Source organism: Oryctolagus cuniculus, chromosome 2 (genome assembly GCF_964237555.1).
Source record: "Oryctolagus cuniculus chromosome 2, mOryCun1.1, whole genome shotgun sequence".
Lineage (NCBI taxonomy): Eukaryota > Metazoa > Chordata > Mammalia > Lagomorpha > Leporidae > Oryctolagus > Oryctolagus cuniculus.
The window spans coordinates 41,414,237-41,426,846 of NC_091433.1; the positions used below are offsets into that span (position 1 = coordinate 41,414,237).

Below are 12,610 nucleotides of genomic sequence, written 5' to 3' on the forward strand. Positions count from 1 at the left end.
AAAAACCAGAAGAAGATAATCCCATCTCTTTTTTTTTTTTTAAGATTTATTTATTTATTTATTTATTTGAAAGTCAGAGTTACATAGAGAGAAGAGAGAGGAGAGAGAGGAGAGAGAGGGGAGGGAGAGAGAGAGAGAGAGAGAGAGAGAGAGAGAGAGAGGTTTTCCATCTGTTGGTTCACTCCCCAATTGGCCGCAATGGCCAGAGCTGCGCTGATCCGAAGCCAGGAGCCAGGAGCCTCCTCCAGGTCTCCCATGCAGGTGCAGGGGCCCAAGGACTTGGGCCATCTTCTACTGCTTTCTCAGGCCATAGCAGAGAGCTGGATAGGAAGTGGACCAGCTGGGTCTTGAACCAGCACCCATATGGGATGCTGGTGCTTCAGGCCAGGGCGTAAACTCGCTGTGCCACAGCGCCGGCCCCAATATTCCCATCTTCAATGAAACCAAGACAGCCTTTAGCCCCCAACTACAAACTATGAAATACTCATCTGACAAATACTGAGAAATCTGGACCAAACTAGGGAGGAGGCTGCGGGGCAGACTGTCCTAAAAGTATAAAAACATCATTGTAGGGGCTGGAGCTATGGTACAGTAGGATAAGCCTCTACTTGTAGTGCCAGCATCCCATATGGGCACTAATTCTAGTCCTAGGTGCTCCTTTTCCAATCCAGCTCTCTGCGATGGCCTGCAAAAGCAATAGAAGATGGCCCAAGCACGTGGGCCCCTGCACCAGCTTGGAAGACCCGGAAGAAGCTCCTGGCTCCTGGCTTTGGATCAGCTCAGCTCCAGCTGTTGTGGCCATTTGGGAAGTGAACCAGCAGATGGAAGACCTCTCTCTACGTCTCTCTCTCTCTCTCTCTCTCTCTCTCTCTGTAACTCTACCTCTCAAATAAATTAAAAAAAAAAAAAAATCATTGTCCTGAAAGGTTAATCCACTGACCTGTTCATAAGATCAGAGGAATAAGCAGACCACAGGAGAAGCAGGGATTATTCCTACAGAATTATCTTTACACAGAAAAATAATTAAAATTATTATTACTATAATTAAACTTTGATTATTTACTGTGTTGGCAATGCTTCAACCACTCAAGCACTTGAAACTGTATTAAATCATTCGCCCTCTCATCAACCTTCTCAAGTAGGTACCATATGACCTACATTCTACATGTCCCAAAGCAAAACTAAGAGCCAGCTTCTAATCCAGGCAATCTAACTGCAGAGCCCACGCTGCTCAATACGCTGCAGGACCTGTTAGTAGAAGGGAAAAACTGAAAGAAAAGGCTTAATGAGGTGCCACCTTCAGCAAACGGTTCGGGGAGATTGCTAAAGGCAACTGAATTCCAACTCCAGCTGTCAACAGAGACAGCTTCGACTCATCACCAGGAGCCACAGCAACCTGAAGGCAAACGTTCTCTTTAAACAAGGATTCTATATGAGAAAAACCATTACCAACTCCAGTTTACAAATATCTTTTTTTTTTTTAATTTGACAGGTAGAGTTATAGACAGTGAGAGAGAGAGACAGAGAGAAAGGTCTTCCCTCTGTTAGGGTTCACTCCCCAAATGACCATTGTGCCAATCCAAAGCCAGGAGCCAGGTGCTTCTTCCTGGTCTCCCATGTGGGGCAGGAGCCCAAGCACTTGGGCCATCCTCCATTGCACTCCCGGGCCACAGCAGAGAGCTGGACTGGAAGAGGGGCAACCCAGACTAGAACCCGGCGCCCATATGGGATGCCAGCACCTCAGGTGGAGGATTAACCAAGTAAGCCACAGCGCCAGCCCCACAAATATCTTCTTTAAATACAACTCAAAACTACAACCCAAGCCACCAAAAAGTATATGCTTTGTCCAACACTGTAAATCTAAGCCTGAGACTAATGGTTCTTACTTCCATGGTCTGGCAATTTTTGTCAACAGATCTCAGAACCTTTTTCATCATGAAAAATTCTGCCTGAAAATAAAGAAAAAATTTTAATAGACAAATGGCCTTTAGCACAGCTCTTTTCCAATAGGACTTCCCATACACAATATTCTTTATCAAGGGGACAGAGGTGATGAGAAGGAAGAAAACAAAGGTTATTGTGAGTTGCCAAACTATATGATTGGATGGGGTATGGTTAGTACGGGAACAATGGGCCTGGTTAACAGGGCACAGAAAGGATGAAATTCTTACAAGAACAAGCAAAGAATGATGTGGGCAGTTGAAAATCTCATCTTATTAGGTTAAGCTACATGCTATATATTTCCAATACCCAGCAATATCTTACTTATGGAATCAGCAATAAGATATGCAGTCATCCCCTCTTATTCATAGAAGATATATGCTAATAGATCCAGTGGATGCTTGAAACCATGTATAGTACCAAACCCTCTATATAATATGTCTTTTTCTGACAGAAGAAATGGTAGGGGACTGTATTGTGGCACAGCAGGTTAAGCCACTGCCTCCAATGCTGGCATCCCATATGAGTGCAGGTTCAAGTTCTGGCAGTCCCACTGCTGGTCCAGCTCCCTGCTAATGTGCTTGGAAACACAGCAGAAGATGGCCCAAGTACTTGGACCGCTGACACACATGTGGGTGACCCGCAGGTAGATCCAGGCTCTTGACTTCAGCCTGGTCCAGCTGGAACTGTTATGGCCATCTGGGAAGTGAACCAGTAGGATAGAAGCTCTCACCTTCTCTCTCTCTCTGTAACTCTACCTTTTAAACAAGTAAATAAACTTTTTTTTTAAAAAAAGGAAATGTTATTATATACTCAGGATAAATCATACTTTCTACATTAGAACATATCGCCTTATTACATATGTCATCACAGACTTATGATAGTGTTATCTTATTTAAAACTTTAAGAAATTGAGCCCATTAAACATCAGACTGACATTTATCTGCATTATCAAATGCTGTCAACAGTATCTGTAGGTTTTCCATCCAAAAGTACCTACAATGTGGAACTATTACAAAAAAACAAATCTTACCACGCACTCCAAAGCAATTCGCACTCTTGGCTTAGGGCTCAATTCTTTTAAAGGGGAATTAATAACAGAAATACAACAAAAGAAAAAATGCTAGGATGCCTTCAATCAGAATAAAGCATATATTTGGGTGAAGTGTTTAGCCTATCAGTTAAGACTCCCACGTCCCATAGTGGAGTGCCTAAGTTTGATTCCCAACTCTAGTTCCCAATTCCAGCAAACCTTAAGAAGCATTGGTAATGGTTCAAGTAATTGGGAAATCAGGATGGAGTTTCCAGCTCCCAGTGTCAGCCCTGCCCAGCCCCAGCCTTTGTCATCATTTGGGGAGTGAACAGGCAGTGGGTGAGGGAGGAAAAAGACAAAACTTGGTCCCTAACAACTGCATACACAGGGCTGCCCGTGCAGCCACCGCCAGCTAATCTAGCCCATGAGAGAGAAACAAGCTAATAGTCTAATTTAGAAACCACATGATTTCTTTGTTATAGTGGCTTGTCCTTTGTTCTATCTAATAGGGACCTGCCTGTAAACCCTGACAAAGCTTTCTAGTGGTTTTGGAAAACATGACTCTCTTCAGGATAGTGCTGAATTTTTTTTAATGTAAAATGAAGGAAGGAAAAATTTTAACATGTATCTTCCTCAGAGAAATGTTAAGAAAATTAATATTTAATTTACCCTTTAAGAATTAACATTTATAATCTAAATGGTGCTAAGTATAAGCTAAAATAAGCCTAGCTTTTACCTTTTTTTTTTTTCAGGAAAAATTCTGAATCATCTTGTTTTGTTTTGTTTTCTTTACTGTTTACTATGAAATGTTAAGTCGAATCATTTAAGATGGCAATATTCTGGCACCAGTTCTCCTCAGATGAGGGAATTTATGATATAAAATAAATACTGCTCTTTCTATTTTTGGACTTCAGAGGAAAATAATAAAAGTGAAACAAAACAGGAATAACAAGTTTCTCAAGTAGGTTAAGTGATTTTCAGCACCTTTTACCAGAAGAAAACACAAGAAAAGTAACTTGAAAATTGCAAGTTTATACAGCATAAAATAATCAAATACTAATGTGTGGTCCTTGGCTACAGTATTCTAACTTGTTTTTAATAAGAAATGTTCATCTGTGTCTACATACTCTCTCATATTGCTTAAAACAGGAATAAAGAATCCAAGTCATTATCATATTTTTTTACAAATGAGAAATTTTCTTCAAAATATGTCAAGAACAAAGAGAGAGATTGAAATAAAGGAGGGATAGATTTTTTTAGATGTCCTTTCTTTTTTATTTTATATTTTATTTTATTTGTATGTAGGGATAGATAATTAAAGTCCTAAGAGGTGTCTCAATCAGCTAGAAGGTATGAGACACCTGTGGCAACTTAAATACTAGCTGGACATCGATGATATTAAGGTTTCTTGGCAAGATATGTTTGATGGAGGCCAGTGTTGTGGCACAGAGGGTTAAGCCACCACGTGTGATGTCAACATCCCATATGGGCACCAGTTTGAGATCACTTCTGATCCAGCTCCCTGATAATGCACCTGGGAAAATAGCAAAAGACAGCCCAAGTGCTTGGGCTCCCACTATCCCAAGTGGGAGGCCTGGACGGAGTCCCTGGCTCCTGGCTTCAGCCTAGTCCAGCCCCCGGATGCTACAGTAATCAGAGGATGCAAGATCTCTCTCCATCTCTCTGTCTCTCCCTCTCTCTCTCTCTAACTCTTTCAAATAAGTAAATAATTTTTTAAAAAAAGATGTGTTTGATGATGTGTCAGGTTTTTGGGGTTTGCTCATATGTGTGCATGTGTGTCTTTGTATGATAACAATATAATGACTATATTTTTAAGAATTCTTACCTTTTAGAGATATATATGGAAAAATCTACAGGTTGCTTCATCACCTGGTAAAGTGTACGTGGAAGTAGAGACAAATCAAATCATTCATGAGTTGATAACTGCTGAAGCTGAGTGATGAGTGCAGGGTGCCACTTAGGTGATCCTATTTTTGTTTATGTTTGGAATCTTCCATATTGAAAAGATTTTTTAAATATATTTAATGGAGTAACATGGTTCCTTCTGTCCCCCTCATCTAATACTTTGAAATTGGAAAGAAAGAAAACAGAACAGGAAGGAAGAAGAAAAGGGAGGGAGGGAAAAAAAAACAAGGCAGGGCAGGTACGTGGCAAAGCAGTTAAGTCTCTGGGACACCTGCACCCCAAATGTGAGTGCCTAGGTTCAAGTCCTTGCTCCACATTCAATTCCAGCTTCCTACTAGTGTGCACCCCTAGAGGCAGCAGGTGATAGCTCAAGCATTTGGGTCTCTGCCACCATATGGGAGACCCAGGCTGAATTCCAGGCTCCTGGCTGCAGCCTGGCCCCACCCCAGCCATTGGAGACATTTGGGGAGTGAACCAGCAGATGGAGATCTCTGTCTATCTGTGTCCCTCTACCTTTCAAATTAAATAAATAAACACACAAAAATTTTTAAAAAGCTTTAAGAAAAAAAGGAAGGCAGCCAAGAGGAGAAAAAGGTGAGTGGGATCCTGCAAGGCTCATTGCTACCAACATCCCTACCTCTTCGTGAATGTCCTTTCAGCAGTTGCAATGATCGCTGTGAACCAGCTGAACTTCACAATAATGGAGAGTGACACGGCCTCTTCTCTGACAAACAGGAATATGTGGCTTCTCGCCACCAAAAATAAAAACCACAGGTCTAATGCAACATGTGTCCTTGTGATAACCCCTCTTTCCTTCCCTTTCCCCTGTTCCACTTTCATGGAAGCTGAAGTTTGCTTTTCAAGTCCAAAGTATGAGAAAAGGACAATTCTGTACAAAGCACCACAGCACAGTGGGCGATCGGGCAAAGTGAGTGCAAATATCCCAAGTGCAGTGTTATTGCGAAAGAATCCATGGGAAGAGCACAAAGATTAGAAATTACAGAGCATATTACAACAAGAAGGCAAATTTGACCAGAAAAGTGTTTACTCATATTTCTAGGTTGTGTAGGGCTTGGTTAGTGATGATTTTCCCCGGGGCCGGCACTGTGGCATAGCGGGTAAAGCCGCTGGCACTGCCGGCATCCCATATAAGTGCCAGTTGGAGTCCCAGCTGTTCCAGCTCTCTGCTATGGTCCGCGAAAGCAGTAGAACATGGCCCAAGTCCTTGGGCCCCTGCGCCTGTGTGGGAGACCCGGAAGAAGCTCCTGGCTCCTGGCTTCAGATTGGCGCATCTGGGGAGTGAACCAGCAGATGGAAGACACCTCTCCCTCTCTCTCTCTTTCTCTTTCTCTCTCTCACTCACTCTCTCTCTCTCTCTCTCTGCCTCTCCTCCTCTCTCTGTTCTGACTTTCAAGTAAATAAATAAATCTTTAAAAAAAAATGAAGATATTTTTCCCAGACTGAAATGCAAGCTGTTATTTACCTGATCTCTAAGAGGAAAAAATAAACCAATAAAAAGCTAATTTCTAGAAAACATTCTCATATATCTTTTGCAACAAATAAAAATTACAAGCTACATTGAAAAAAATGTTATAGGGATCAGGCTCTTGGCCTAGTGGTTAAGACATCCCCATCTCACAACAGAGTACTGGGTTTTGTTTGTTTGTTTGTTTTTTAATTTGACAGGTAGAGTTATAGACAGGGACAGAGACAGAGAGAAAGGTCTTCCTTCCATTGGTTCACTCCCCAAATGGCCGCTATCGCCAGCACTGCACCGATCCGAAGCAAGGAGCCAGGTGCTTCTTCCTGGTCTCCCACGAGGGTGCAGGGGCCCAAGCACTTGGGCCATCCTCCACTGCCCTCCTGGGCCACAGCAGAGAGCTGGACTGGAAGAGGGGCAGCCGGGACTAGAATCTGGCACCCATATGGGATGCCGGCGCCGCAGGCGGAGGATTAACCAAGTGAGCCACGGCACCAGCCCCAGGTACTGGGTTTCATACCCAGCTCTGGCTCCTAACCTCAACTTCCTGTCAGTGCAGTCCAGGGGAGGCAGTGTTGATGACTCTAGTAATTCAGTTCCTGCCATCCACATGGAAGATCTGCTCTGAGTTGGCCCAGCCCCAGCCAGGGGAGGCATTTAGGAAGTAAACCAACAGATGGGAGCACACCTGCTTGCTCCCTCACTCTCCCTCCCCCTCTCTCCCTCTCCCTCTCCCTCTCTCTCTCTCTCTCTTCCCCCCTCTTCTCTCTCTCCCCCCTCCCCCTCTCCCCCTCTCTCCCTCTCTGCCTCCCATTTTTTTAATGTCATGGTTATAAGCCACAGTCTAACTACTATTTTGATAGTGTCCAGACACATTTTCATATGTCCTACCTATGATGAAGTACATTGACAATGTACTCTTCTGTCCTTCTCTCTACCCATCATTGTAATTGGTCCAGTATTTAAAACAAAATCACTCCAAGTTCACTGATACTCCTCCCATGAAGAGTTAAGGTCTATGTTTCCTCACCTTGAATCTGAGAGGGCTTGTGGCTCCTCTGAAACAGTGCAACAGAACTGATACTATGTGACCTTGGACTCCAGGTCATAGAAAGCCAATTAGCTCTGCCTGGTTCCCATGGGTTAGTCATAACCAGGTTTCTCTGGTTATTTGGATGGTTCCTCTTGGAAGCCAGGCATCATAAAGAAGCCCCTGCCGAATAGATAACCCAAATGGAGGTATCCAGTGGCAAATGCCAGCTGAGCCCAGCCTTTAAATCACGCCAGCACAGAAGGCAGACATCCAGGTGAGAACACTTCAGATGGCTCCAGCCCCCAGTCCTTTAAGTCATTCCCAGCCACGGAAGTTTTCTGAAGTAGGAGCCTAGACTCTGTAGAAGTGAAACAAGACATCTCTACTGTGCACTAATTCTCAACCTACAGAATGTATGAACTGGTTGCTTTTGTGTGCTGAAAATTTGGGGTGTGTTTTACATAGCACTAGAGAAACAACCAAGACATGCTCATACACTAAAGTATTCCTGACTACATCACTCTTACTTCATTCACCTTTAACCCCTGTCAACTTTCTTCCCACCCCAAATATTTCCTCTCTCTCACCCACCCATCCTTTTACCGTGTTCAGTTCATGAGCCAAGCTGCCCATAGGAACAGTTTCCAACATTCATGTATTTACTCATTCTGTCATTTACACATAGCTATCATGTATCAAAAAAAATACATGGGGGGCTGGCACTGTAGCGTAGCGGGTAAAGCCGCCACCTGCAGTGCCGGCATCGCATATGGGCGCCAGTTCATGTCCCGGCTGCTCCACTCCCAATCCAGCTCCCTGCTGTGCCCTGGGAAAGCAGTAGAAGATGGCTCAAGTGCTCGAGGCCCTGCACCCTTGTGGGAGACCTGCAAAAAGCTCCTGACTCCTGGCTTCCGATCAGCTCAGCTCCAGCTATTGCGGCCATGTGGGGAGTGAACCAGAGGACGGATGACCTCTCTCTCTGCCTCTGCCTCTCTGGAGCTCTGCATTTCACAGATAAAATATATCTTTAGAAAGAAAAACACATGAGACATTCAGGTGGTTACAAAGATGAACAAGATAGGATCTTTAGAGAAGCATGGGAGTTACTTAAAAACAAATAGCAGGAGCTGGCATTTAGCACAGCAGTTCAGATACCCACTTCCCACTCTGGAGTGCCTCTCTGAGTCTCAGCTTTGGCTTCTGACTCCAGCTTCCTGACACGGACACTGGAGGCAGTGCTGATGGCTCAGGTAACCGGGTTTCCACCTCCTACGTGGGAGACCTGGACTGAGTTCTCACCTCCTGGCTCTGGCCCCAGCTCAGCCCTGGCCCAGCACCAGACACGGCAGGCATTTGAAGAGTGACAAGAGCTTTCTGTCTCTTTCTCACCCTCTCTCTTCCTCTGTCTCTATGCCTTTCAAAAAAAAAAAGGGGGGGGGGCAACATTACAATCTGTTAAATGTAAAAGTGATATGTGCAGATTATCTTGAAATCATTTCATATCCCCTAAGAATCACTAATATGTGATGACTGAAAAGGAACCAATGGCCCCTTTTCAAAGTATTGTGAACCACTTCAAAGAGGAGACAATATATGAACAGAATTTTGACAGATAGCTAGAAATATGCCAATACATGTATAAAAACAGGTGTTCACACTCTGATCTTAACAATTCCTTACTCATAAAATGCACATGAAATTTTTTAATCTTAATTTTGATCAGAATCACAAATAGAAAATGAAAGTAAAACTGGTATACATTTACTATTTCATATTCAAAAGTGTTATAGTGAGTTCTGAGTCAGTTTGAGAATTAAAACCCCATCATGAGTTTTAATTTTGAGTATTTTAGGAATCCTTTACTTTGTAGGAATGAAGTTAAAATGAAAAGCAATAGCTTTAGTTACAGGAAAATGACAATTACTTATATTCTTCACTTTATAGACTAGATGCATTCTAAGCAAATAGATGAAATTAAGATAAATTTCAGCTAAAACAATTTGTCTATTTGTATTCAATTACAGAATCAAAAACACATTTCCATGAGGGGACAAAACTCCATTCCATACATGAGGTCCAAACCTTTAGAAACAAACAAGAAAATAATGTTGGAACCCTTCAATCCTTCTAGGATTGAAGAATGGTTTCACAGACATTCCAGAATTTTTGAAAGCTTTGAATAGAAGTACAGTACTTTACAGAGCCCTCCGTTTCCCTTCACCATACCTCCCCTGCCCAGAGATCCTCACACTAAACAGTTCTCCGTTGGGGATGATGGCTGAGCATTAAATCTCAAAATCATGTGTGGAAAATTCCATGATCTGAGAAATCATATTCTATAAAATAAGTCACTGTTTAATTTTTTCTATTTTATTGAGAAGTTCTGAAAGCCAACTTTACATAAATAAGTGATACCGACATTTAGATAGCCACCACAGGATAAAGTACTTAATATGTGTGTACGTGGAGTCAACACTGTGGCACAGCAGATTAGGCCACCACCTACGGTGCCGGCATCCCATATGGGCACTGGTTTGAGTCCCGGCTACTCTACTTCTGATCCAGCTCCCTGCTACTGTGCGTGGGAAAGCAGTGGAAGATGGCCCAAGTGCTGGGGCCCCTGCACCTATGTGGGAGACCCGAAAGAAGTTCCTGGCTCCTGGCCCAGCTCCAGCCGTCCCAGCCATTTGGGGAGTGAACCAGCAGATGGAAAATTCTCTCTCTCTCTCTCTTTTTGCCTCTGCCTCTCCCTCTCTGTAACTTTGATTTTCAAGTAAAATAAATAAATACTAAAAAAAAAAAAAAAAAAAAGTACGTCAGGCCGGCTCCACAGCTCAATTGGTTAATCCTCTGCCTGCGGCACCGGCACCCCGGGTTCTAATCCCACTTGGGATGCTGGATTTTGTCCCGGTTGCTCCTCTTCCAGGCCAGCTCTCTGCTGTGGCCCAGGAGTGCAGTGGAGGATGGCCCAAGTGCTTGGTCCCTGCACCTGCATGGGAGACCAGGAGGAAGCACCTGGCTCCTGGCTTCGGATCGGCGCAGCGTGCTGGCCGGCCATTGTGGCCACTTGGGGGTGAACCAACGGAAGGAAGACCTTTCTCTCTGTCTCTCTCTTTCACTGACTAACTCTGCCTGTAAAAAAAAAAAAAAAAAGTATGTGTACACATCACCCTACACATCCATTTCCAATCTGTTCCACACGAATGTCTCAGAATCTTATTTCCAAATCTTTTTTTTTTTCCTCTCAAGGGAAAGAAAATACAATATTTGGCATGATCTGGTATCCAGAACACTGCCTGAAGCATACTAGGTGTGCAGTAAGGATTTTCTGGCTGAATGAATGATTCCACTGTATTCACACCTTGCTGCTACTGACGTCAGAAGCCAAACATCAAAGGTTGCAGAGCAGGTACTCCAGAGCTTTCAACAATTTCAACTTCTCTTGTGGTCACTTCACAGACGCGGAGGAAGCCTCCCACTCCAAAAGGACAGCCGTTCGCACTTCCTCCAGCAGTCTAGGTTAACAGGCGCCTTTTCTCTTCCAGGAGCTCCTGAGGGTCCATCCCACCCTATGTGGAAGGCTCTTTTGTTCTGGAGAGTGGAACATCACAGCTTACTCACCCAAGAGGCCCAGGCAGAACTGTGCAAAATGATGCAGTTTCAACTAAACTCTCACCTCTCTCATGGGACAAGTATTCGTCCACCACTATTCTAATTTCCTGTTAAGATAAAAGGGGGCTTCAGGCCCCAGAGAAACTTCTCTGTCCTTAACTGACACAGTAAAGGCAAAACTCACAGTCTCTGAAGGCCTTTTGATATCATCCGTGAGATGAGTGAACTGAAGCTGACGAACTTTAATTCTGCCTTTAGCCCTAGAACTCAAATGATTCTGTGATGCTTGTTATCCTAGAACTACTTATCCACGTGTGATGACTGTTTCAAACAGAAAATCAGCCATGTAGAAGGTGAGCCTGTATCTTTCAGTATGCTTAAAAACCAAGATTTTAATGTGGCTCTTGACAGAGCTGGAGAAGAAAGAAGAAAATATTATGCTAAAGATGTTTATTTTTCCTTATGTCACCTTCCATCTTTTTTTTTTTTTTTTTTTTTTTTTTTTTTACTTACTTTTGAAAGTCAGAGTTACAGACAGTGAGAAAAAACAGAGAGGTCTTCCATCTGCAGGTTCACTCCCCAAATGGCTGCAACGGCCAGAGCTCAACCAATCTGAGCCAGAAGCCAGAAGCTTCTTCCAGGTCTCCCACGCAGGTGCAGGGGCCCCAGTACTTCGGTCATCTGCTGCTGCTTTTTCCAGGCCATTAGCAGGGAGCTGGACCCGAAGTGGAGCAGCTGGGACTGGAACCTGCATCCATATAGGACGCCAGAGTTGCAGGTGCCCCTCCCAGCTGTGCCACAGCACCTGCCTCATCCTCCATCACCTAATTCACCAATTATTTATGGAACTTCAGGCTAAATAGCATGATTTAGTGGAAGGAACCTGACCTGCTGGATTTGACTGACCTGGCTCTAAATGTTATTAGTTGTGTAACTATACAAATAACAACTCTGTAGACAGTATTTCATTATAGTAAAATGATGGCGATGACAAAACCTTGTAAGTTCAGTTGGCCGACAAGTGTGGTAGGTCATGGTGGTTAGCAAGATGACCAAAGATGTACAGACATGAGCAGCAATGAACCTAAAGCTGACAGAAAGCAGAGAGAGAGAATGCCTCAAAGAGCTTCTGAGAGCTAACTTAACTGAACACAGCTGAAAGGACCAATGCAAGCCATGCTGTAAAGAGGTAATTAAAGAGAAAGGACTAGAACACAACACAGTTGATGAATGGGTGGCTGAAATGGCCCTAAAAGGCAAAGCCCTGGTAACTGAAGTGGAAAGAAAGAGCAGCTACAAAAAAATAAGAACATCTCTTGCTCAGTCTGCCAGTCTTTAAGACTGAATTAGACTGTTTATGATATTTTATTTCTGAAAATAAAACTTTTATTCTGAAAGTAAAAATTTCAAAAACGTGCTGTGGCATAGCAGCTAAAGCCACTACTTGCAGTATTGGCATCTCATATAGGCACCGGTTCAAGTTTCGGCTGTTCCACTTCCAGTCCAGCTCTCTGCCATGGCCTGGGAAGGTAGTGGAGGATGGCCCAGGTCCTTGGGCCCCTGCACCCACATGGGAGACCTGGAA

The 12,610-nt window shown here is 43.6% G+C and overlaps 1 protein-coding gene and 1 pseudogene across 4 annotated transcripts in view; one reads left to right on the plus strand and one right to left on the minus strand.

Annotated features, from left to right (window-relative positions):
- TEC (tec protein tyrosine kinase) overlaps nucleotides 1–12,610 on the minus strand; it is a 122,456-nt gene that overhangs the window by 87,326 nt on the left and 22,520 nt on the right. The window contains exon 1 of one of the 4 annotated variants that reach the window (XM_008248637.4): nucleotides 10,775–11,438. The exons of 2 other annotated variants lie outside the window; for them this stretch is intronic. Coding sequence is in view for 1 of the 2 variants with exons in the window: in XM_070069648.1 (XP_069925749.1) it covers nucleotides 8,713–8,766 (54 nt within the window). In the remaining variant the exon portion in view is untranslated. Of the gene's footprint in view, nucleotides 1–8,712; nucleotides 8,825–10,774; nucleotides 11,439–12,610 lie in introns of those variants that run through there. One more of the 4 variants, XM_070069648.1, reaches the window with a different exon arrangement.
- LOC100342360 (transcription and mRNA export factor ENY2 pseudogene) lies at nucleotides 12,059–12,364 on the plus strand (annotated as a pseudogene).